At 40.9% G+C, this 24,949-nt stretch overlaps 1 protein-coding gene across 5 annotated transcripts in view; it reads left to right on the forward strand.

The window, feature by feature from the left end:
* Positions 1-24,396, forward strand: part of LOC101158917 (testis-expressed protein 2) — a 32,505-nt gene extending 8,109 nt beyond the window's left edge. For 2 of the 5 annotated variants that reach the window (XM_011485739.4, XM_078947065.1), the window contains 11 exons: positions 5,670-7,168; positions 7,778-7,978; positions 8,148-8,454; positions 8,536-8,771; positions 8,853-9,026; positions 9,464-9,563; positions 16,971-17,097; positions 18,114-18,221; positions 18,330-18,539; positions 19,001-19,121; positions 22,726-24,396. In XM_011485739.4, the coding sequence (XP_011484041.1) occupies positions 5,693-7,168; positions 7,778-7,978; positions 8,148-8,454; positions 8,536-8,771; positions 8,853-9,026; positions 9,464-9,563; positions 16,971-17,097; positions 18,114-18,221; positions 18,330-18,539; positions 19,001-19,121; positions 22,726-22,845 (3,180 nt within the window). In that variant the 5' untranslated portion in view covers positions 5,670-5,692 and the 3' untranslated portion in view covers positions 22,846-24,396. Of the gene's footprint in view, positions 1-5,669; positions 7,169-7,777; positions 7,979-8,147; positions 8,455-8,535; positions 8,772-8,852; positions 9,027-9,463; positions 9,564-16,970; positions 17,277-18,107; positions 18,222-18,329; positions 18,540-19,000; positions 19,122-22,725 lie in introns of all 5 variants that reach the window. The other 3 variants (XM_078947055.1, XM_078947059.1, XR_013655947.1) reach the window with 2 other exon arrangements.
* The last annotated feature ends 553 nt before the right edge of the window (positions 24,397-24,949 follow it).

Below are 24,949 nucleotides of genomic sequence, written 5' to 3' on the forward strand. Positions count from 1 at the left end.
GGGTTATTCTGAGGAACTATTTCTGAGTGAAACAGAATCAAATCCTGGACCATTTGATAAAACATCTGTTTCTTTTATCAGCATCTCTTCTAGTAGATTTGTTGTTTATTACTGCTCAAGGCGATTGATCTTAAATCAGGTTTTTAAGTCAGACATGTATTAAATGTACAAGAAATCTAGATGCCTGCTAAGACCTGCAGGCAAATTTTTAGCAAATCTTAATAAAAACTGCACATTAATCCTGTTTTCCTACACAGTATACTTCAGTGCAGCAGCACTTTAGTGCAGTGTCAAACTCATTTTCACAGAGGGCCACATCGGCATAGTGTCTGTCCTCAAAGGGCCAGATAGAACTTATACATGTAACTAAATGCAATGAAAAATAAATGTAACTACTCCTTAATGTTAAATAACTCATTTATTCATTATAACTTTTTAAAGTGACAATTACAGTTACATAGAAAACATGTGTGCTTGTTACTCTACCATAAATCCTTTTAAATTTGACTCTGTCAGGTTAAGTTATATGGACAGTGTTTAAAGTCCTAATGTATAGTTAACCAATTTGATATTTCAAGTCCAATTCCCCCTAGATATGAATAAATACACACCAATTTTTATTTTATTTTTATTTTAAGAAATTAAAAACTTTCATGCTTTCGCGGGCCACATAAAATGACATGGCGGGCCACCTTTGGCCCCCGGGCCTTGAGTTTGACACATATGCTTTAGTGGTTCTGATTACCTGCTTTTTTTGTATCAAAGCTTTTTAGCAACTCCGAGCATACCTGAGGTTTGTGAGGGAAGTTGATCTACGTAGCAGCTTTTTGATGCCGTCCAGTTATAACCAGTGTTTGTTTATGTCTTTAACTATTTAAGCACAGATTGCATCTTCTACATTGACTGTATCTGAGAACTGGACCTGGTGAACGGACGTCGCCAATCATGGCTCCAATGAAATGAAGTCAATTCAGTTGCCATTTTTTACATCAGTTCACGTCACATTTTCTTCCTCAGTAAGCAGTGATCATAGTCAGTTAGAGTCAACATTTCTATGGCAACCACTCTAACCAGTCAAGAGTGAGCTTCCTGGAAGTCCACACCCCTACCACTTGAAAAGTCCATCAAACATTTTGAACATTTGATGGGGGAACAAATTCTTTTATTGAGGCATCTGATTGGCCAGTTTATAACTTGAATAATAATGGACTACTAAAAATATATAAATATAAAATATAGTATTACCAAGAACATGTTAAAAAAAAGGTAACAGAGCAAGAATGGTTATTCTGACCAATAGAATGACTGAGTATTTGCTGAATTCGGTACTTCTCTTCAGACGTCTATGGGATTTTGGCTTCGTGGAACCAGCGGATACGTCCTGTTTAAAATAAGAGGGGGGAGGGGTCACTCTATCCAGTTCTAATATGCACTCAATGATCATGTAACACCAACAAAATCTGGACTGCTGTACGAACATGGACAGAAATTGATCAGAACGGGGCTTTAACTCTATTCCAATTTGCTTATATTTCATAGTCAGTAACAATGAGTGAAGGTGATAGTTTTTGTAGTTGTTCCTGTTTAAAGCCAGAGTTTCAGTTTTTCAGCAATAGTTTTCCTTACATTTACTGTTTTTTAATGTTTGAACTTCCTGGTCTTGACGGACGTTGTCACATTCACCTCACAATCCACAGTGTTCTCACTGATGGGATCTACAACAACAGATACCCTGCAGGCCGTCACTGATCACTGATGCACTTATATAGATGACTATCTTAACCAGTTATAAACAAGCTGCTTACTGGAGTTTGTTTCTCACCTAAACAGTCTTTGTGTTGGTGGTTGTTACGTAGCGTTTTTAACCTGATCTTAGGAAACAAAGACGTCAAAACTGTCACCTCATTAGACACTCCAAACCTTAAAACTTCCTTCAAAAAACGAATCTAAAACCAACCATGACAGGTTTGAAAGAGTTAAGAACGAACCTTCTCTTGTGTTTACATTGGTAAACAGCAAAAAACTATTTGACATTTTAGATCTTTGTTCAGAGGTCACAAACCATTAATCAAGCTGATGTTTTCAGGGACTTTGTGTTGCACTAACTCACAGATTTCCAAACAACATTTTCATAGATGAGTGGATTACGGCAGTGAACATAAATTAATCTTTTTTATTTTTATTTTTTTAACTATGTCATGCATTTCTGGCTCTGCAGAGTAAGGTTGGGTATAATTTCTAACCTGTGAAGTTGCAGCTGTTTGACTGTTGAGAGACTCTGAGCTCACAGCCTCCCATCTCTGACTGCATTTCCTGTTTGCCAGCATTCCTCAATCTTTTGTTTCTTACTTGTTCTCTGTGCTTTTTCCAGTCAGATGTTTTGGTAATTATTAAACAGAAAGTTAAAATGCTTTTACATTTAGATATCCCCCAAAACCTGTGATGCAGAGAAACGAAGCTAACATAAAGGAGCAGTGCCTGGAGCTCTTGTTCTCTGCATTTAGTTAGTGTCTTAAGGGAGCGGTGAGCAGCTGTCGCACCTGCGCTCAGGAATTGTTTGGGGATTTAACCACCAACCCAAACCTGTATGTAAAGCAGGAAGGCAAAGAGTGCTGTTTTCAGTCTTTAAGACCTGCCTGCAGAATCAAACCCTCGATTTTCTTGTCTCAGCCAACATTTTTTCATTAGATATCTGGGACAAACAGGAAAAACCCTGTCAATGTAGTCCCTACCTACAGTTTACCTTCACTGTGCAGACAAAAAGTCATCCTCGTGTGTTGATGAAAGACCTATCACACCTTTGTCCTGCATTCTTCCATCACGTTAAACTCTCAGAACTTCCTAACTTATCAACATGTGAGCAACACAACTGTGAATGAATCTTAGCAGTGATGGGAGCTCTGGGCTTTGAGATTCTGTCTCTTTTGGCTTAGCTTTGCTAAAGGTAATCCAAAGCACCAGAAAACACAATCTTAGTCAATGGCTGGATCCAAAGTGCAACTTCTTATTATCTCTTGCTTGGCAACCTGAGCAGTGTTTGCACTTCTCTACCTCTGGCGGTTGGACTTCCTCAGCCTTTGGGTGTGTGGAAGAAAACAAGACAGATTTCAGGCTTTAATCCCAAATTTAGTCATTTTTGAATTTATGTTTGAGGATTAAGTTTCTCGTATCGGTAATCTGTTTCAAATGAAGCAAACTGGTATAAAAAGGGCCTCTCTTTAATGTAGTCACCTTTATTTTTTTATTTTGCTAGGAACAAACTTTGTGTTGTGGATAAATAAGCTCCATGACATCTCTTTACTTTTCTCTTGTTTAAGGCTTTCAAACAAAAACCTCCGTCCTTCACGGATGATTTGGACAAAAAACAGAAGTCTTAAGAAGATTATGTAGGAGGTACAATTAGTTCATGTTCTTCAGAAGCAGCTGTTTTTACCATCTTGTTTGGTGTTGAAATAATGTGTGCAGTCACACGGAAGCACGTTTCCTTTGGTCCTTTAGTCCCAGTTCCAAAAAAAAGCCAGATGAAATGTGATTTCTGGTTTCAGGTGAGCTTTTGCTGTAGGAAAACTCACCATGCTATCATGATAGTCGATTCATGTTGTTCTCACACACTGTAAACGGAGTAACTTAGTAAAAAAAAAGCAGTTGATCAAATCCTGGAAGGAGTTTGACCCCTTTTCTCTTGGCATTTCAAATATTCCTACCTATAAGGCTGTAAAATTCCACTTTGAAAGTCATGTTAACAAAAGTGTAGTGAGCAGGTTGTATGTTTGGAGTCATGACAGCCATCTGATAGCTCCTGTTTTAGGTTGAAACATTGCAATCAAATGCTTCTGATGTTGCTAACCTTTTTTTTGATTGTTGATACTTAGATATCATTACCTTTAAAAAGCTCCAACCTCCCATTTTCTGGAATCAATACTTTAAGTGTTTGTAATGTTATTTAACAGAGGTTGAGAAAGTCTAGTTACTGTTCTGACACTGATCCCACATCATCCACCTTTTTATACCACTGTTGACTTGTAAGTTGTCTCTTTTTTCCAATCTGCGACCATCTCTGGCCCTTCAGTCAATCCAATTTGAAGTCACTTCTTACCTGAATGAAACCTCATCATAATGCTGTTGGTTTCATGGAGACTATATGCTGTCAGACTGTGCCGCCCATACGACAACAACTGGTTAGGATGAGTTTAAGAGGTCAAAACTGAGGACCGTCGTACTGTTCTCTCCAACAAAGCACGTCACAAAGAGGCTAAAGGAGGAGCATTGGGACAACGAGATGAAAGCAGAGTTGAATCTGTGAGTGGGACACGCTGAAGATTTCTATTAAACTTTATAACAAGAAAATGCAGAAGAAATGAACATTTATCAAGAACTATATTATTAGAAAATTGGCAAAAACAGATAAATCTTTGCTTTTTCGTTGCTTCATGATCTTATTTTCGTGTTCCAAGTACTCTTGAGTCATGAAGCATCATGCGAGACTCATCAGCCACCAGCGCTTTTGTTCATTCTTTGGACTTTAGCTGACAGGATTATTGACATGTTGTGTGAGGTGGGATGGTGTGTCAGACTGAATGCTGAGTGGAGAGAGTGTCTCTGAATGCTTTACTCAGGACTTTAAGTCACAAATCTGTTTTTATGTGGAACTTTGGGAGAGCAAAGACTATTTTTATTGCACCTACAAAATGTTCTGTGTAGTTAGTGGTATAGCAGTGTTGAAGTTACTTTGATTGTTCTCATCTAGGTTTGATTTTACCATCTTTGCCTGCTTGTGCTGACTATTTTTTGTTTTAATTTGTTGAGGAATCGTTCTTGTTTATCTTTTTTCCCTTTATCTATGGTTGATATGCCTTTAAATTATTTTCACCAATGGGTTTTTTAACCTGCAGTGTTACAGTAGAGAAAACTTTGAGCTCTTCTCTGACGGCAGATGGGCGCTCAGGTAAAGCTTTCATTGGATTTCTCTCATCATATGGAGGTCAGGGAGTGGTTTCACCGCAGGCTGCTGTTATATCAGAGAAGCGACGCAGCTGATAAGAAGAAGGTTAAACAATGTCTTAAACATAAAAAAAAAACGTGAATGCCCCATCAGCACATCATGTCGTTTTGTTGCTTATAATAAAAAAAAGTTTAGCAGAGCAAAATAGATTTACTGTTTTCTTGGTTATTCCAATGAAAATGGAGGTTTAGGTTGAGGTTTGAATTTTTAGATGGATTTTATTGAATTATTATTAATGACTGATTCATTTCCTTTTAAAATTAGCAAAGCAGAGATTCACCACAACCCATCTGAACCTAAAAATCTCCATTCAGTGGATGCAGGAAACTGAATCCTGCCCTTTTATTTCAATGTAGTAGGTTTTTCTTGTTTGATTTTACCTCAGTATTTCTTAGATAAAGGTTTTGATATGTTTCTTTCACATTTTTATGGAGAAAGTGTGACGCAAACTTTGATACGTTTGATATTAATTTGCAGGTCATGAAGATTTTACAAAAAAAATCTTTGAAGAAACCTCAAGAACAGTTTTGACGACGCAAACAAATCTTTGCAACTTTAATTTAGACTAATTTGGAGACATGTCAAAATTTGTGGGGGAAACTGTTGTGAATCATTTAATACAGAAGTGTTGTGTTGAAGTGGATTTGACCTTCATTCCTTTCTGCAGATTAACTCAGGGGGGGAACTGAAATGACCAGCCAGCATCCCAACTATGGAGTCAGCTCAAACTCAAACAAGCAGCCACCTGCCATGGGTCCAAAGCTCCAGGTCCAGGGATCCCTGTCAAAGGAGAGCATCACCATCCACTTCTCTGCTTTGGGGAAGGAGGAAGAGGAGGAAGAGGAGGAATTGAATTGCACAACTGTGACCAGCAATTCATCTGTTTTAAATGACTCAAATGTAGTGACGGCTATTGAAGCGAGCGAGGAAATGTTTGAAGGGGGCTCTCTTCAACCGTCTCCTAGTTCAGGCGTGACACCTGCATCATCCAGACTCTCTCCTAGTTCAAAACATCGCAGTCCTCCTTCGCAGACCCGATCCACATACAGTTTTGACAAAACCTCTTCCAATTCTTCGCCCACAAAGTCTTTAAGCTACCCTTCTATTGAAAAACCAGTTCTAAGTCTGCTAAAAAATCCCTCCTCTGACACCGACCCTCGCGATGGAGCCTCATCCACCTCATTAAGACACAGACAACTCATGAAGAATCTTGTGAAGTCTTTATCCTCGGATACATCCCAGGAGTCATCCTCTTCATCCTCATCCTACCGTCTGCCAGAGTCGCGCCTCAACCTGCAACTCTTTAAGCAGTTTGCACAATCTCGACTGCCTGCTGCTGCTGCTGCGTCGCTAGCTAGTGATTCTAAAACTGCGCCCTCCTCGCCACTTACCTCCCCAGACAGCCGCAGCTTCTTCAAGGTTTCTGAAGTCGAGGCACGAATTGAGGACACCAAGCGCCGCCTTTCTGAAGCCATTTCAGAACCTCTGCAGCTGTTTAGTAAGATGATGGATGAAAGGAGTAGCAACCTGGTTGGCAGCAGCCTGTACCGGCCTAAGGTGCTCTCATCCAGCGCCACAGAACTCACCACCATCAACAGTCAGCTGGAGAACAACAACAACTACAGCATCAAGGAGGAGGATGGAAGCGAAAGCCCCAGCAGCTGGACCTCAGTTACCCCTGATGACTCCTCTGCTAACACTAAAAGCCCCAACAAGTCATTCTCTGTGGCCCTGGACAAGTGCACCATGTCTGCTCTTGCCAAACAGGAAGACGAGGACTTTTGCATCCTGAGCAATGAGGACTTTGAATTGTCCCCCATTGCAGAGGCTCTTGACAGAACCGATAAAACCAGAACAGGTAAACAAGTTCCAGTAAATGGCCGTGAAGACAGTGTTGACAGATGTGAAGGTACTGAGCCAGCCCCGGATATTCCACACTACACTCTCACAGGCTTTACTCTTCTGCTCTATGGATGTTTCGTGTTGCCTCTGCCGAGTTACATTGGAGGGATGCTGCTTGGGATAGGCCTGGGATTTTATTTTGCTCTTGGCGTGGTGTGGCTAACGGGACCAAAGCGTTCTGAAGGACGTCAAGGACATTCCTCACAGCAAGGGAGGCCATCAAATGCCACCAAGTTGGAAATTAAGGAACCAGAAATCTATAAGGTTAGTGTTTAATCCTTGTTGGAGCCATTTGGCTGAAATTAGATTATTTATTAGATTTCAATCATTTTTACTGTTCAAGAAAGTGCAAGAAAATAAATTGCATAAAAGGAAGTACAACAACTTTTTTTTTCAAGACAGTTCCTGCTCCCCAAGTTACCTGAATATAACTGCAACGGCAGTTATATTCCTTATTCTTCATTCGTGTTTTCTCCTTAATGTTATTCCTATGTTAGAATAGTTCAGAAGAAATGTAAAATGTTTTTTTTCTCAGGATCATGCTGACGATTCTCTGAAGGTTTGAGTTTATGGTGTCTGGTTTTTCTCCATGAACCATAGACATTTTCACAACCAGAAAAAAAGAAAACACTGATGGGAAAACCCACTTTTAAGTATATTCTGGTCAGCAGCTTATGACTTTTTTTTTGGTCTTTCTGTACATCAACCCAACACTTTGTGCAGCTTGTCCCACAGGAAGTGGTCCAAAGTCCAAAACAACGCAAAATCCTGAGGAATGAAACAGACATGACATTTTTTATTTGGAATTAAACCTTCATCCTTCATGTAATGACACGTCTTCTCTTCTCTGTACCTGAATTGTTTTCCTACCAGGGGTGGATGAACGAGATCTTTAACTATGACCCAGAGACGTACCACGCCACACTGACCCACTCCGTGTATGTCCGGGTGGAGGGCTCCACCATCCGTCTTTCCAAACCCAATCACAACATCGCCCGTCGAGCTGCGCACAACGATTCCAAACCTGACGTAACTTTTGTCAGCCAGAAGATCTACGACCTCGCCAACAGCAAAGTAGGCTTTAACATCTTTACACGGGCATCTCATACACAAAAGTGGATTTGGTTCCTCTGTCAGTTTGACTGCATCGGCTTACAGAAGAGCTGGTCAGCTTCCGAAGGTTTTCAAACGACTCAGAGGTCATTGGTCTCCGTTTTTCTGTCTCCCACAAATTTGTTTCCAGGTGTATTTAGTGCCTCCTGGTTTGGCCAGAAAAAGAGTGTGGAACAAAAAATATCCAATTTGCATCGAACTTAGCAGACAAGATGACTTCATTTCAAAGGCTGAAGGTGATCGCTCGGAGCCCAGTGACGGTGTCGGCACGTCGGAGACCGGAGAGGCGAACCACGGAGCGTCTTCCCCCTCCAGCAAAGACTTGACCCTTTTCCTGTTTGGGAGGACAGGGAGGGATAAGGAGGAATGGTTTCAGAGGTTTCTGTCGGCCTCAAACCCCAAAGTGGACACGAGAAAAGCTTCCCGAGTGGGCAATGGTAAGGAAACATGGATCAAACTTTGCAAGTAAACTGTGAGAGCTGAGAAAATGGAATGATTGTGTCTTTGTTTTGCTGCAGCCTGGAGCTCTCACAGCCGGAACGGCAGTCGCAGCAGCCTTGACGAGCTGCTCGCAGCTCAGCCTCGGTTGAAGGATTCAGCAGGTTCTTCAACAACAAGCAGTGCCAAAAGCAAGCCTCCTCTGGACTACAATGTCTACATGGGCTGCTTACTGCCGAAGCAGCCTGCAGTTGGAGCCTCAGCTTCCTGCCCCGCTCTTCAGAGTCTGCAGAGCAGCCCCGGAGCAGAGAAGAAGGTTTCACAAGCTCCCTTTCCCTTCTTTGAAACAGCTTCTTCTTAAGCAGGTCTCTGATAGCTGACTTGACTTTGTTGTTAGCCTCACAGCACCACTGCAGCTCAGGTTCAGCCCAAGGGGGAGGATGAGGAGGAGGAGGAGACCGTTGCCTGGGTAAATGCCGCTATGGGCCGGGTCTTCTGGGACTTTCTGACGGAGCCATACTGGAGCAAAGTGGTCTCCAAGAAGATTCAGATGAAACTCAGCAAGATACGGGTGGGTTGAAAATGCTGCTTCCTAAAAAAGAAAGCCTGAAAAAATAAAAACATTGGTAGAGTTCCTCGTGTGTTTTTTAATGCAGCAGTGGATAAACCAGAGAAGCTCCGCATCATTTCCTCCATGTTTCCGATCTGCTTTTTGTTTAAGTGTTTATTCAAACAAATTTGTGAAAGGTTTCTACAACAAGCTTAGATTTACTGACCCGTCAGAATTATAAATATGTCGCATAAAAATAATGTTCCTGTCATGAAGTGGCAGCATTTAGAATATGTATAGTTCATTAAAAGACATTGAATCTTCTTCCTTGACTTGACTTTGGACAGAAGCATCAGATTTATCTGACATTGTTAGCAGACTTTAACCCCGTCCAGATCTTGGCTGTGAGAACATCCTTGTTTCCTGGGGTTTGAAGCAACCTCTTGCCTGTCTTTCAGTTGCCTTACTTCATGAACGAGTTGACGCTGACGGAGCTGGACATGGGATCCGCCACTCCCAGAATCCATGCCGCATCTGCACCCTACTGCGACTATCGAGGCAAGAAGGAAACTGCTTTTATTCCTAAAGACATTTGAAGGCTTTTCCTGACATTTGAGTTTAGGAATTTAAAAGATTTAATCCACTGGGATTCACAGGTTAGCATTTCATTTGAAGCAACAATTTCTTAAACGCTTACAAATGAAGAAACAAAATGAATAAATAGATGACATGCAAACACATGGTCTATAAAGTGTATTTGCAAAAACAGAATAAATATCTGATCTTTTATAGAAACAATTAGAATTTTAGCTGTGGTTATAAGCAGATGCTGTCAGTCTGTTCAGCTGTTTTTTTCCTTCAGACCTGGAATCTAGAGCTTTATTTGTTTCCCTTTAATATCATAATCTGCTAAAATTGAAGCTCACTGGTTGTTTCAGTTTTTTAAAAACAAAAAAAGCAGTGACCTTCAGTGACCAATAAAGGCCTTAAAGAGCCTATACCATGCTATTCTTGAGCCTTTCAGTGTAAACTATATCCATATATATGATCATATATTACCTCTAACACACAGAAGAACGATATTTTTAAGGAAATATTAGTTATTTTCACAAATTCATTTTCCTACCCGGAAATAAGACGACTCGATCTGTGAGGCTCCGCCTTTTGCCCCTTATGGGTGCCGCCCATTTCATGACATTATTCTAGAGCCGGCCTCAACAGCTTGTCTGCGTTTCGCCCACGAAAAAGAACAACAGCCAAACTTTTGCAAATATGGATGTGCAGATTGTACATCTAAAATTAAACCGTTAAGCCGATCACCGCTAGCTAACTGGAGAAAGTGTGTGTGTCTGTGTGTTAGCCTGGGGGCGGGGCTGGCAGCGCAGACTCTTCCTGGAAGGGGCTGGTCCTCACTCTGTGATGTCACAATGTGAGGACCCGCTCGTTTTTGTCAACTGGGAGGGGCTGGTGTTCAGAGAGCAGGTTTTTAGAGGAATATTCAGAGATGATTGAATGGATCAAAACATCGCTTTGGGGTTTCTTTGTGAGGAAAATGATAAAACTCTTAAAAGCCCAAAAAAGTTTGTTTTGCGGAATATAGGCCTTTTTGTTTTAAGTATCTAAAATTTTCCACATTATCTGAAATGTTTTTTAGAAAAAACAAATCTTTTTAAATAATAGAATTAATTGTAAACGGCATTTAATGTTATGTAGTTTGGATTTCTTTAAAAGAAAAAAAACAAATTGCTTAAAAACTTTGGAGATGATCTTACAAAAATAACAAAGTTGTATTTCTTTTTTTCTGGCATTGCAATGAAGGGAGAAACGGTAAGAAACTGAAATCTGTGGAGAAAACTTTTCATGTCAAGAGTCCCACACTTTAAAACCAAAAGGAAGTTCAAGCAGAACTCTTAGAAGAAATGAAAAACTAAACAAAAAATGTTAGCAAATTATGAGGAAGTCGCCGAGGCTCCATTTGTTCCAACATAGTGTGATGTCAGCAGGGCATCCCATCAGAGATTTTTGGAGAGATTTTAACTAATGTTATGTCAAAATATAAATATGTCAAAACAAGTCCAGCTGTTAGAGCTCCAGATGATGTTGTACTTTCATTCCTGCGTGACAAACCAGTTTAAACTGTCAGTCTCACTGTGTCACAATCCATTGCTTATGACAAAGGCCTCATTTTGGTCTCATGACGAGTCGTTTCTCTCATTCTGTCCTGAGTCATCACTGATAAATAAGATTCCAACACTGAGGCTGTGCTGTCCGAGCAGAGAACAGATGGTCTTTCAAAAAGCTGCATAAATATTTTTAAAAAATCAGTACGAAACTAACAAATGGTTAAAAAAAAAAGCCTCACTGGCTTCTTTTTTAAACCCAATAGGAGTAGAAAATGTTGAAATGGACAAAAGTTAAGTTTTTGAAACAAGTAAGAAAGTCCAGCTTTCTGAAGAGTTCAGGAAATCATTACACAACAGGCTGTAAACACTTCTTCAATCTGTGTTTACAGGAATGCAATGCAGAGTCTTGATTGTGAGCAAACAAGTGCAGCACAGCACTCTGAGCAGATTGACAGGTTTACATCTCTGCTCTCCAGCCTCTCATCTGTGCGATTATGCAGCTTTCCCTCACGTGTAGTCTGTGCCTCGATGACGTGACGCAGGTTTCCCTCTCCGCTCATTTCACTGCAGGGGCATGCATGCTGCTTTCTTCCTGATTTTCTCTCCCTCAAAACTCTTCCTCTTCCTCCTTTTTGAAGGATATTTCCGCCACCACATTGTGAACAAAAGTCACAGTTTTGAGATCAAAATGTTCAGTTTTTAAAACAAAACTTTCCAAATTGTAAACAAAAATATTAAAAGTTTGCTCTCATAATCTTTTTCTTTGCTTTCAAAACACATTTTTACGTTTGCAACACAAAAGTTATCAGATGTGTTGTCTCTTATCTCGACTTTTTTTTTTTACCTATCTTTGATTTCGCGTTCATAAGTTTCAGTTTAGCGTGACATATCTGCCATCGAACATCCTGCTGATTGGTCCAGATTCTATCCAATCAAATCACCATATTTATCTAACATGGTGTCTGCTGCTGAGGCTCAGAAGCCGAACCGGCTCTTTTCCTCTCGTTTTTGCATCTTTAGCTGAAGAAAAATTCATTTCTCATCATTTAAAAACAATTCCTACTATCTGTCCAACATGAGGCCTTCAGCTTTTATCTTTGCTCATTTGTTGGACAGGACAAGTTGAAGTGAAGAAAATAGATCATACTTTGTTTTAGCATGAATTAAATTTTATTTGGTGGCTGAGGATCCCCTGAAACTGCAAAATAAACCGTGTAAAGTTAATCTGCTGACATGACACTAAACCGGCCTGTGTGATCTTTAAATCCCCGGAGCAACAAATTGGTTAAATGTTTGATTTCCTTTAAGATCTGTTTGTTTAAAAAAAAAGGATTTAAAGCACATATTATCATATGCTGCACAACTGTGTCTTGGATTAGATCAACAGCTGCAGTACAGAATAATATCTTTAATTGCAACTTTTTAAAAGCTGAACATTTTGTTTTGCAATTTAGGAAATTTTGATCTGAAAACTGAGTTTTGTTTGCAATGAGTTGGCAGAAATGTCCCTTTATACCATTTAGCCCCTCTGCAAGGTGAAGCTCTCTTTTTCTTCCATGCTGTGCTTTAACTCACTGCTTCATTTTTTATTTTTGATCTCACATAACCTATTGAGAAAAGCCGTAGTGGAGAGCACAGCAGCACATTCAGAACAGTTCTCACTGAAATATACAAGATTAGCTATTTCCCAACCCAATAATCCCTCACATATTTATTTCACGTTTCCTAGTTTGAATAATCTAAACTGAACTCGATGAAAAGGTTGTAAATTTGGACGTGAAACTCCAACACAAAGCCCATTATGTCTCCAGGTTACAGATTACTGAGGAATTTCTGCTGTGTTAATCCCCGAGCCTGCTTGTATCAAACGGAGAGCAGTTTTTCCTTTTTCTTTTTGCCAGAATGTTAGTCCACACCCTCCATCAGAAATGTTGACTTCTGTCCTACTCCTGACATTTCCCGCAGCAGCAGCAGCAGCGCTGTCCTCCAGAAGTCGTCTCTTCCTAGAGGCAGCGTGCTGAGTGCAGCAAACGCTCGCGGCTTCCCCGCCAAACGGCCATTGTGGGATTTTGATCGTCGGCTAATGTGAAACCAAATACACCTGTGGATACTTTTGCGTCCTGGATGTAAAAATCAGGAAAACTATTTTATTTTTTTTGTGTTATTTAATCCCAAAGGTAGTAAAATACTATCGTTTGACATTAAAGGTGTGTAAAATCAAAATTACTAAAGTTTTATGAACCAGTAGAGTATTGTAAATAATATTCAAGGCAGAAAACAATTTATTACCGACGGATATCCAAAGGTTATTTATTAAAAGAGTCGAGAAATACAATTTTAGGGGGAAAAAATAAATTTCTCATACATAAAGCACGTACAAATAAAAAAAAAAATTTGTGTTTTAATTTGTGGAGTGAAGTTGTGGAACAGAACCAGTAAAGGCTTGAAACAATGTCCAAACATAAAAGAATTTAAGTATAAATACAGAAATATGATCATTGATAAATATGTACAAATACAAAACAATACAGAACATCAGCATTTGTAAATCTGCATACTTAGAAAAAACGTTTTGTTATTCATTTTTGTGTTTTTGGAAATGAGAATTCCATGTACAGCTGTAACAGAATATACACTTGGGTAGGGCGCTGGACTTTGATGGTGGGTGTACTGGGTTTAGTTGGGAAAGTAAAGACTTGAGGGAAAGGGGGTGAGAGCTAATAAGATTTTTCTTCTTCTCACTCCCTTTTGGACTTGTGTTGTTTATATAATTTTGTCTTGTCTTGTTTTATATAAATTTCTTTTTTGTTTTATGTCATTTTTGTCTTGTTTTTGTCTTATTTTGTTATTCTACACTTGTCCAAAATAAAAAAGGTTACTTACTTACCTACTTAAAAGTCAGAGGTTGTGGTTTTGCTTCTGCAGATCTTCACACCACAACAACAGATGTTTGATTCTCACAGCAGTTTCCGTTCGCTGAAACATTCAGCCTATTCATAAGTTAACTCCCTTTTATTACTTTTCAAGGATGTTTGAAATTTTGGCCCATCTGGCTTTACTAGACTACCGTGTGGCTTCACTGCTGCCTTCAGCTTTCCTTCTCAGTCCTTGTTTTTATTTTTTTTAGCAGTGGCTATGTCCGAATTCCTTCCCTAAAGCATACATACATGTCAAATGTTTCCACAAAAACCCTATTCTCGTAAATGTGATGCACTTCCTGTGTGCTGAGAATGTGAAGGCATCCCTCAGGTTTAACAGCTTTCACTTCCTGTATTCTACCATGTGATCCCTTAACTGGTGCTGCCCTCTAGTGGCATAAGGAGACTACACAAAAAAAGCCATCAACTCCACAACACATATAACTATCGAACGGCCACCTACTCACTCTAAGCTGACTCACTTTGTACCTGTCACTGACCAAACTGTCCAAGAGACCATCACCCGTCTGAGCTCGTCTACATGCTGCCTTGATGTGTTACCCACTAGATTTCTAAAGTCTGTCCTGAACAGTGTGTTGCCATCAATTACTCAAATAGTTAACATGTCTCTTCAATCTGGAATATTTCCAGAGGCCTTAAAAACTGCAGTCATTAAACCCCTCCTGAAAAAGAGCGGTCTTGATCCCACTGTACTGAATAAATACAGACCTATCTCTAATCTGCCATTTTTAGGAAAAGTCCTTGAAAAAGTTGTCTACCAACAGCTCACTGACTTTCTCTTATTAAACAATTCGTTTGATGTTTTCCAGTCAGGTTTTAGACCCCATCATAGCACAGAAACTGCTCTTATCAAGGTAACCAATGACATCCGCCTGAACACTGATGATGGAAAAGTCTCTGTCTTAATCCTGCTAGACCTGAGTGCTGCCTTTGATACTGTTGATAATGGGATCCTTTTGCACAGACTCCAAGACTGGGTTGGCATCTCTGGATCTGCCCTAAGTTGGCTCAAGTCTTATCTAGAAGACAGGAAATATTTTGTTGAAATTGGGAGTTGTGTCTCAGACTACATGGGCTTGAATTGTGGTGTGCCCCAGGGATCGATCCTGGGACCCCTTCTGTTCAACCTCTACATGCTGCCACTAGGGCAGTTAATACGCAGTAATAACATATCTTATCACAACTATGCAGATGATACTCAGATCTATGTGTCACTGACAACAGGTGAATATGGGCCGGTGGATTCACTCAGCCACTGCCTCCAACAGATCAGCGCGTGGATGCAGAACAACTTTCTCCAGCTAAACTCAGACAAGACCGAAGTTATTGTTTTTGGCCCACAGAAACAAAGAGAAATTGTCAGCAGCTACCTTCATTCTCTGTCTCTTAAACCCTCAAATCAAGTCAGAAATCTAGGGGTAATCATGGACTCTGACCTGAACTTTAACAGCCATATCAAGTCAGTAACATCAGCGGCATTTTACCACCTGAAAAACATTGCCAAAATCAAAAACATAATCTCAAAGCGAGACCTGGAGATACTTATTCATGCATTTGTCTCCAGTAGGTTAGACTACTGTAACGGCCTGCTCACCGGCCTGTCCAAACGAGCTGTAAAACAGCTTCAGTACGTCCAGAATGCTGCTGCTCGAGTCCTGACCAGAACCAGGAAGTATGATCACATTAGTCCTGTGCTCAGGTCTTTGCACTGGCTCCCTGTACCTCAAAGAATAGACTTCAAAGCAGCTCTGCTTGTGTACAAGTCTCTCCATGGCCACGCACCAAAGTACATCTCTGACATGTTAGTGCCATATGAACCATCTCGTACTCTGAGGACCTCAGGGGCCGGCCTCCTGTTGATTCCCAGAGTCAGAACTAAACAAGGGGAATCAGCGTTTCAATATTCTGCAGCTAAAATCTGGAACAGCCTCCCTGAAGGCGTAAGACAGGCCTCTTCTGTGTTCATGTTCAAATCTAGACTTAAAACATTTCTGTTTAGCCATGTATATGACTGAAAGGTCCTATCTGCACCTTTCTTTCCTTCCTTTATTTTTAAATCTTTTTTTTTCCTTTTCTTTTAAAGTAAATTTTACGTTGATTATTTCTATGATGTATTGTGATTTTAATGCATTTTTCTGTTTTGTGAAGCACCTTGAATTACTTTGTGTACGAATTGTGCTATACAAATAAACTTGCCTTGCCTTGCCTTACACTCCAATATAACACGCTGTGCACACAAAAGCCAGCAAGTCTTTGATTGAAGGAGGAGAAAAATAAACTGCAGTAAATCCGACCAACCAACTATCTTTATTTCAGATTTAAGTGTAAACCTTTTAGGAGTTTGCTTAATCCAGATTACAGCAGACCTGCTACCGTAGACATTAAAGCATCTGTACAATCAAGAGAACAAATGTTTGTCTCATTCCTTTTTAACAATAATAGTAAGCTTTGTTTGTATAGCACCTTTCAAGATAAAAATCACAATGTGCTTCACAGTAAAACACAGAATATATATCTAAAAAAAAAGAATCATGAGAAAGCAACTTTAAAAATATGTGTTTAGCGGCTTTTTGAAAGAAAAAACAGAGTCTACAGATTTTAGGCTGAGAGGAAGGGAGTTCCAGAGGGATGGAGCCACTCTGTCACTGAGTTTTAACCGGTTATATTGACCGCTGCTTGGTTATTAAGAGCTGTGGATGTTAAAACCGAATGGGGTGACGTGTAAAAACCTGGAAGACTTGACATGATCCTCCCAACTCTAACCTTAAAGCTTTACCATCCCACTCACTTGTTTTACTGTGTTGGGGATGGTTACGTCCTGAACTTTTCACTTTCAACTCCTCTCTAGTGTGGATTTTAGGTTTCTTTCCAAGCTGTCTAACCCGTCTGTGTGTCTCCGTCAGGTCTGTGGTTTGATCTGGAGGTGTCCTACTCTGGATCCTTCCTGATGACCCTGGAGACCAAGATGATCCTCAACCGTCTGGGCAAAGAGGGGGAGAACCTCCGCTTAGGAGAGTTTGGCAAAGATGGGTGAGAGGGTCGAGATTTGTCCCATTTTGGCACATTTCCCTCTGTCAGGTTAGACTGACCGTGGTGGTGATGTCCTCATGTGTTTAATGTCTCCTCTGTTGCCCCCCCCCTCTCCCGGAAACTCTCTTTTCTGTGGATTCTACTTTAATGCTGCTCTTACTGGGACGTTTCTGCCTTTGGTGAGTCCTCTCTGACTTTCTACACTTGTCTCATTTTTCTAATATCGTCTTAATATATTGTTGTCAATTAATCTTCCCAATTTCATCATTCAAATAACTCTACACAAAAACAAACACGCGTGTTTTCATGACCAAATGGAAGTGTTCTTGTATTGCCAGAGTTACATTCAGTGGTCTCTCGCTATAATGCAGTTCACGTTTCACCTTTTATTTTTTATTTTTAAAGTGCAAATCTGCATGGTTTGTTTTTTTTCAATAATATATTGTGTTCTGTGTCCTGATTGGCTGTAGACACTTGTCAATCTCCTCTGTGCCGTGTCTCCTGTACAGAATGCGTTCGGTTTGCCAAATCCCCATAAATCTTCACCCGCGAGCAGATCTTTGGTTTCATTCTAGAAAACTGGACTTATTTTTCTATGAAAGTTTGAACTTTTGGAGTTTAAACAAGAGAGATAATTGTGAAAATGTTAACGTCTGTCTGAGAAAAGTGTTTTAAGTGTGTAGTGAGGAGTTTTACAGCCTTAAAACATCTAGAATTACAGTAAAAATACAGCTGTATACTTTCTGGATGTGACCTATTGCAGGTCATTTTTAGAACATAACCCCTCTACTTCATTCTACTTTTGCCTCTCAGAAGCACAGTTTGTGACTTGATGCCTTCTTTCACATCATTTTTTACGTCTGAAAGGGTAAAGCAATATTTTAGACAAAAGCTCAAGCTGTGTGTTTCAGTGTGGTTAGTGAACCTCTGCATGGAAGCGGCTGGACTGCAGGAAGGCTTGTTGAAACGCCCGTTTCCCATGAGCTCACTCTGATCCGTTGGGCTTTCAGAAACAGGCCCCGCACCTACTGCCTGGCCTACAGCGATGAAGAGTCCTCCAGTGCTGGTTCATCAGACGAGGAAGACTCCTCCGAACTGTCAAATGACTCGGCTGGAGCAGAGGGGTTTGTACACAGACTGTCCTTTTAAAGGATTATCAGAAGCATTTCTTATTTAAATGTACCTTTTTGTTCAGAAGCTCTAATATTTTCCTTTTTTTGTGATCAATCCAGCTTTGTGGGCGGACATAAAGCCAGCAAAATCCTGCGCTTTGTGGACAAGATCACTAAATCCAAATACTTCCAGAAAGCTACAGAGACCGAGTTCATCAAAAAGAAGATGGAGGAGGTGTCCAACACCCCCCTGCTGCTCACCGTAGAGGTGCAGCACCTCCAGGGAACGCTGGCTGTCAACATACCTCCTCCCCCCACAGACAGGATCTGGTTTGTAAAAGAGTCATTGTCTCCATCGCATAATCAGAGGAATGCTGAGGAGTGCGAACGTCCATGTTTGTCTGAACGGCGGGCGCATTTTCCCACGCAAACAACAAGACGACTCAAGTTTTCCACTCTCCCTCCGTCTGTCTGGAGTTCTTTGGTTTTTTACTTTAACCCTTTAACGCCGAAGTTTTAGCTCCAGTGTTCTTTAAAGTACGCTTACTTTTTAACTGCTTATGCAATTCATGTAATTCCGATGGATTCAGAAGCTGATGTGCAACACCTCACAGTAGTGACGATGAAAAGCAGCTGATTCAGACACGGAGAAAAGCGGCTTCGCCTTGAACGTTAGTAAACAGGAAGGCATAGCAGCGCAAAGCCGCTTTTCTCCGTGTCTGAATCTGTTGGAACTGCGTGAACGGTCGAAGAGTTGCACTAGTTAAGAGCGTGTGTTATTTTCCTTCCAGGTATGGCTTCAAGACTCCCCCTCGCCTTGAACTGAAGGCAAGACCCAAACTTGGAGAAAGAGAAGTGACTCTGGCTCATGTCACCGACTGGATTGAAAAGAAACTCTACCAGGAATTCCAGGTTGTCAACAGTTTGTGTTAATTAGGTTTTGCACCGCAAAAAAATAGATAAAGTGCAGTTTGTTCAAGTGGTAAAACGGAAAAGTGAAGCTGCAGCCTAAAACGTTACTGCGATGCATTAAAAAACGTTTCATTGTAGGGCGGCACCGTGTGTGGAAAACTTGCGGTATGTGATATTAATGATCAATATTGCGATGACGATATAACTTTCAATACATGAACAAATAGCAAAACAACCAAAAACCTCATATAAATTTCACTGCAACAAGAGTTAACCCTAGTCTGCATAGGAAGCCAAAATCGAACATAAAAAAGCTCCATTCAATTGGTCTAAAACGTGAAGGCGTCCATCCCATTGGTCTAAAACACGAAGGCATCCATTCAATTGGTCTAAAACGCGAAGGCGTCCATCCGATTGGTCTAAAACTTGAAGACGTCAATCTGATTGGTCTAAAACTTGAATGCGTCCATCCGATTGGTCCAAAACGCGAAAGCGTCCATCCGATTGGTCTAAAATGCAAAGGCTTCCATCCCATTGGTCTAAAACGTCAAGGTGTCCGTCCGATTGGTCTAAAACGCGAAGGCGTCCATCCCATTGCTCTAAAACGCGAAGGCGTCCATCACATTGGTCTAAAACTTGAAGGCATCCATCCGATTGGTCTAAAACGCGAAAGCGTCCATCCGATTGGTCTAAAACGCAACGGCTTCAATCCCATTGGTCTAAAACGTGAAGGCGTCCGTCCGATTGGTCTAAAACGCGAAAGCGTCCATCCGATGGTCTAAAACGCAAAAGCTTCCGTCCCATTGGTCTAAAACGTCAAGGTGTCCGTCCGATTGGTCTAAAACGCGAAGGCGTCCATCCCATTGCTCTAAAACGCGAAGGCGTCCATCACATTGGTCTAAATCGCGAAGGCGTCCATCCAATTGGTCTAAAACTTGAAGGCGTCCATCCGATTGGTCTAAAACGCGAAAGCGTCCATCTGATTGGTCTGAGACGCAACGGCTTCCATCCCATTGGTCTAAAACGTGAAGGCGTCCGTCCGATTGGTCTAAAACGCGAAAGCGTCCATCCGATTGGTCTAAAACGCAAAAGCTTCCATCCCATTGGTCTAAAACGTGAAGGCGTCCATTCAATTTGTCTAAAACGCGAAGGCCTCTTGTTAAAATAAAATATGTCCAACACAAGAGGCCCTCAGCTCTCATCTGTTTGCCTAGCTGTTGGACAGGACAAGTTAAAAAAAAAAAAAAAAAAAAAAAGTAAAACGCGAAGGCGTCCATCTGATTGGTCTAAAACGTGAAGGCATCCATCTAATTGGTCTAAAACGTGAAGGCGTCGATCCGATTGGTCTAAAACGCGAAGGCGTCCATCTAATTTGTCTAAAACGTGAAGGCGTTCATCTGATTGGTCTAAAACGTGAAGGCGTCCATTCAATTGGTCTAAAACGTGAAGGCGTCCATCTAATTGGTCTAAAACGTGAAGGCGTCCATCTGATTGGTCTAAAACGTGAAGGCGTCCATTCAATTGGTCTAAAACGTGAAGGCGTCCATCTAATTGGTCTAAAACGTGAAGGCGTCCATCTAATTGGTCTAAAACGTGAAGGCGTCCATCTAATTGGTCTAAAACGTGAAGGCGTCCATTCAATTGGTCTAAAATGTGAAGGCGTCCATCCCATTGGTCTAAAACGTGAAGGCATCCATTCGATTGGTCTAAAACGTGAAGGCATCCATTCAATTGGTCTAAAACGTGAAGGCGTCAATCTGATTGGTCTAAAAATTGAAGGCGTCCATCCGATTGGTCCAAAACGCGAAAGCGTCCATCCGATTGGTCTAAAACACAAAGGCTTCCATCCCATTGGTCTAAAACGTCAAGGTGTCCGTCCGATTGGTCTAAAACGCCAAGGCGTCCATCCCATTGGTCTAAAACGCGAAGGCGTCCATCCCATTGGTCTAAATCGTGAAGGCGTCCATCCCATTGGTCTAAAACGTGAAGGCGTCCGTCCGATTGGTCTAAAACGCGAAAGCGTCCATCCGATTGGTCTAAAACGCAAAAGCTTCCATCCCATTGGTCTAAAACGTGAAGGCGTCCATTCAATTGGTCTAAAACGTGAAGGCGTCCATTCAATTGGTCTAAAATGTGAAGGCGTCCATTCAATTGGTCTAAAACGTGAAGGCGTCCATTCAATTGGTATAAAACGTGAAGGCGTCCATCACATTGGTCTAAATCGCGAAGGCGTCCATCCAATTGCTCTAAAACTTGAAGGCGTCCATCCGATTGGTCTAAAACGTGAAGGCATCCATTCGATTGGTATAAAACGTGAAGGCGTCCATCACATTGGTCTAAATCGCGAAGGCGTCCATCCAATTGCTCTAAAACTTGAAGGCGTCCATCCGATTGGTCTAAAACGCGAAAGCGTCCATCCGATTGGTCTGAAACGCAAAAGCTTCCATCCCATTGGTCTAAATGTGAAGGCGTCCATTCAATTGGTCTAAAACGTGAAGGCGTCCATTCAATTGGTATAAAACGTGAAGGCGTCCATCACATTGGTCTAAATCGCGAAGGCGTCCATCCAATTGCTCTAAAACTTGAAGGCGTCCATCCGATTGGTCTAAAACGCGAAAGCGTCCATCCGATTGGTCTGAAACGCAAAAGCTTCCATCCCATTGGTCTAAATGTGAAGGCGTCCATTCAATTGGTCTAAAACGTGAAGGCGTCCATTCAATTGGTCTAAAACGTGAAGGCGTCCATTCAATTGGTCTAAAACGTGAAGGCGTCCATTCAATTGGTATAAAACGTGAAGGCGTCCATCCAATTGGTCTAAATCGCGAAGGCGTCCATCCAATTGGTCTAAAACTTGAAGGCGTCCATCCGATTGGTCTAAAACGCGAAAGCGTCCATCCGATTGGTCTGAAACGCAACGGCTTCCATCCCATTGGTCTAAAACGTGAAGGCGTCCATCTAATTGGTCTAAAACGTGAAGGCGTCCATTCAATTGTTCTAAAACTTGAAGGCGTCCATCTAATTGGTCTAAAACGTGAAGGCATCCATTCGATTGGTCTAAAACGTGAAGGCATCCATTCAATTGGTCTAAAACGTGAAGGCGTCCATCTGATTGGTCTAAAACGTGAAGGCGTCCATCCGTTTGGTCTAAAACGCGAAGGCGTCCATCCGATTGGTCTAAAACGCGAAGGCGTCCATCTGATTGGTCTAAAACGCGAAGGCGTCCATCTGATTGATCTAAAACGTGAAGGCGTTCATCTGATTGGTCTAAAACGTGAAGGCGTCCATCCGATTGGTCAAATGCATAAATGGATTTGATTCGTTTAATACTTCAAGCTGCCATAAGATTGTTTTTTAACATTTAAGGAAACCATTTATTGGAATTTTCACCATCTGTTGGGATGTGCGTATTGCACAGCTTAATGCTGCGATAACTATATATTTGCAATTCATTGTGCAGACCTATTTCCATCATCCAAACTGGTTATGTATACCAGTTAAAGACGTCTAGCATATTCGGAAAGACAGATACTAACGTCCTTGGTGCCTTTCCGCAGCAGTTTGTTCATAAAAGCCTTTTAATAACCAACTTCCTCTATTTTCTCAGAAAATCCTCGTCATGCCAAACATGGATGATGTGTGGCTGACCATAATGCACTCTGCCATGGACCCACGCACAGCTGGCGGACCCTTAGTTGGCCCCTCAACCGACCCGCCCCTTTCCTAACTGGGAGAGACGACTCCAGCCAGCCATGAAGATTGTTTACAGTATTACCTGACTCTCATGAAGTTTTAAAACGGGATCTGGAACCAAAGTCTTTACTTTTGACTCCGCTAAAACACAAACTCTGTCTCCTCTGGAGTTTCCTCACACCTTAAACTATGAATTTTACAGGAAAAAGGTTTGCTCAACCAAGTAGACACTAAAACAAACTTCTGCTTGCTGCTATGTTAAATACTACAACACCAATAAACGCCTTCGTGCACAGCAACAGATATTTGAAGGTGAAGTTGTTAGAAGTGGATGCAATCACCAGATACCTTATGGTCTGCAGATGACATAAAACATATGACGCAAGAGCTTAACGTCCTGATTTTTGCAGTTTGAGTTGCTTTTAATGCTGCACAGTCAGAATGTGATGGAGGAGCTGAAGCGCTTGATATCTCCTTTTTTTTTAAAGTCTTTTCTGGGTTAATTCTGGTGTTCAGAAACAGTATTTTTTGTGCTGTGATCAGACTTTAAACGCACCATTCCCCCTTGCTATTTTTGTTTTTGTGTTACTGATTGGATGATCCTAAATGGAGTTTAATGAATGTGGAACTTCCACATTAAGGAGCAAATGCACAAACCGTGTAAGTGCAATGAAGGATGCACACGCGCTTGTAGAGATCATAACAGAGTGTGCAGAAGGAAAAATGTTTAACAAATGTATGAATGGATGTTTTTGATCCAGTTGTGTGAAAGCAGTTCTTAGCTACGATTGACTGGAGTTTGCAAATGATTGCACAGTACAATTTTCCTTTTCTGTGATGAGCACAGCGTGTCAATGAGGGGAGGGGGAGTGCTGTGTTTGGGGAATGCGCCACTTTTACTGGCATTAACGGTGATCCCGGGAGTTCGTCCAGACGACAAACCATAAATGTGCTAGTGCTTTAAAATGACCCTAAATGCCATACTGTAGGTGGACAGACGCCTTGATGTGGTGAGCATCTGAAGTTGAGGTACACAAACCATCTATTGCCAGGCATGTACTGCCGTGTCTACAGGTTTTCTAGTTTAAAAAGAACCTTTTTAACCATGTTTCCAATCTTAGCCAAAGTCTGTGAGTGCAGGATTGTTCTCCTGTGCCTGAAGGTACACAAATGAATTCCTAAAGCATTGTGGGAAAACATTCACTAAATTACATACATCTCTCTTGTTTACAGAATTCTTACCTTTTTAATCGGTTTGCTATAGTAAAGCACTGTAACAAAGTTGATTTTTGTCTGCATAATTACCTTACTTTCCTTTATGCCTTTGTTTAATTTTGTAAAGTATTCCTTAATGCCAATGTGGATGATGATCATGTTGTTGTTTTTTTGTCTGCTTCTTAACCCAGAATGAAGCTGTTTTGTTTTTGTTTTTGACGGATATATGGAGAATATAATTTGTTTCTGTACATTTTGAATGAATTTTTTTTTCTAATAATTTTAAGGCCAAATCCAGTGATTATAAACCTGCCTTATTTATAAAGCACAATAAACCTGTTAGCCTTGTTATTAAAGATTCTGAATGATCTGTTTTGATTGGGGTTTTTGTGAGTGTCTGCTGAGTTGGACAAACGCAGTACAGACGGGTGTTGTCCTCTTTACTGTCGACCTTTTGTAAAGTTTAAGCGCAGGGTAATGTTGCTTTTATTGTCTCACCTGATCCTATATAGTATATGTTTGGTTGTAACTAAACACACAGGAAAGAGACATAATCTAGATGACCAGAGTGGTATACTTTATTAGTTAGCTTGATCATAGATCAAACATTGAAAAAAAAATATTTAAACATTAGTCAAAGTTAAATATTTTTGGCGTGGAAAATCCTGGAGTTAATGCAGCTTGAAGAGCTTTATTTTGAAAATGGAGCTATCAACCAGAAACTTCTGCGCAAAATCCAATCGCATCACAACTCCTTTCAGTTGTATCAGTCCGCCTCGAACACCGCATGAAACCAGATCTGACGGCGGTGCAGCTGCCTCCTACGGCTTTGAAAATATATTTGTTTGTGTATCCTAACATTAATGGTTTGTACACAGTGGAAAAAACCCTAAATCCTTCAAGGCTTGCGGTCTAAATCAGCG

The sequence above is a fragment of the Oryzias latipes genome, chromosome 1 (assembly GCF_053564925.1).
Source record: "Oryzias latipes strain Hd-rR chromosome 1, Olatipes_Hd-rR_3.1".
NCBI classification, from domain to species: Eukaryota; Metazoa; Chordata; class Actinopteri; order Beloniformes; family Adrianichthyidae; genus Oryzias; species Oryzias latipes.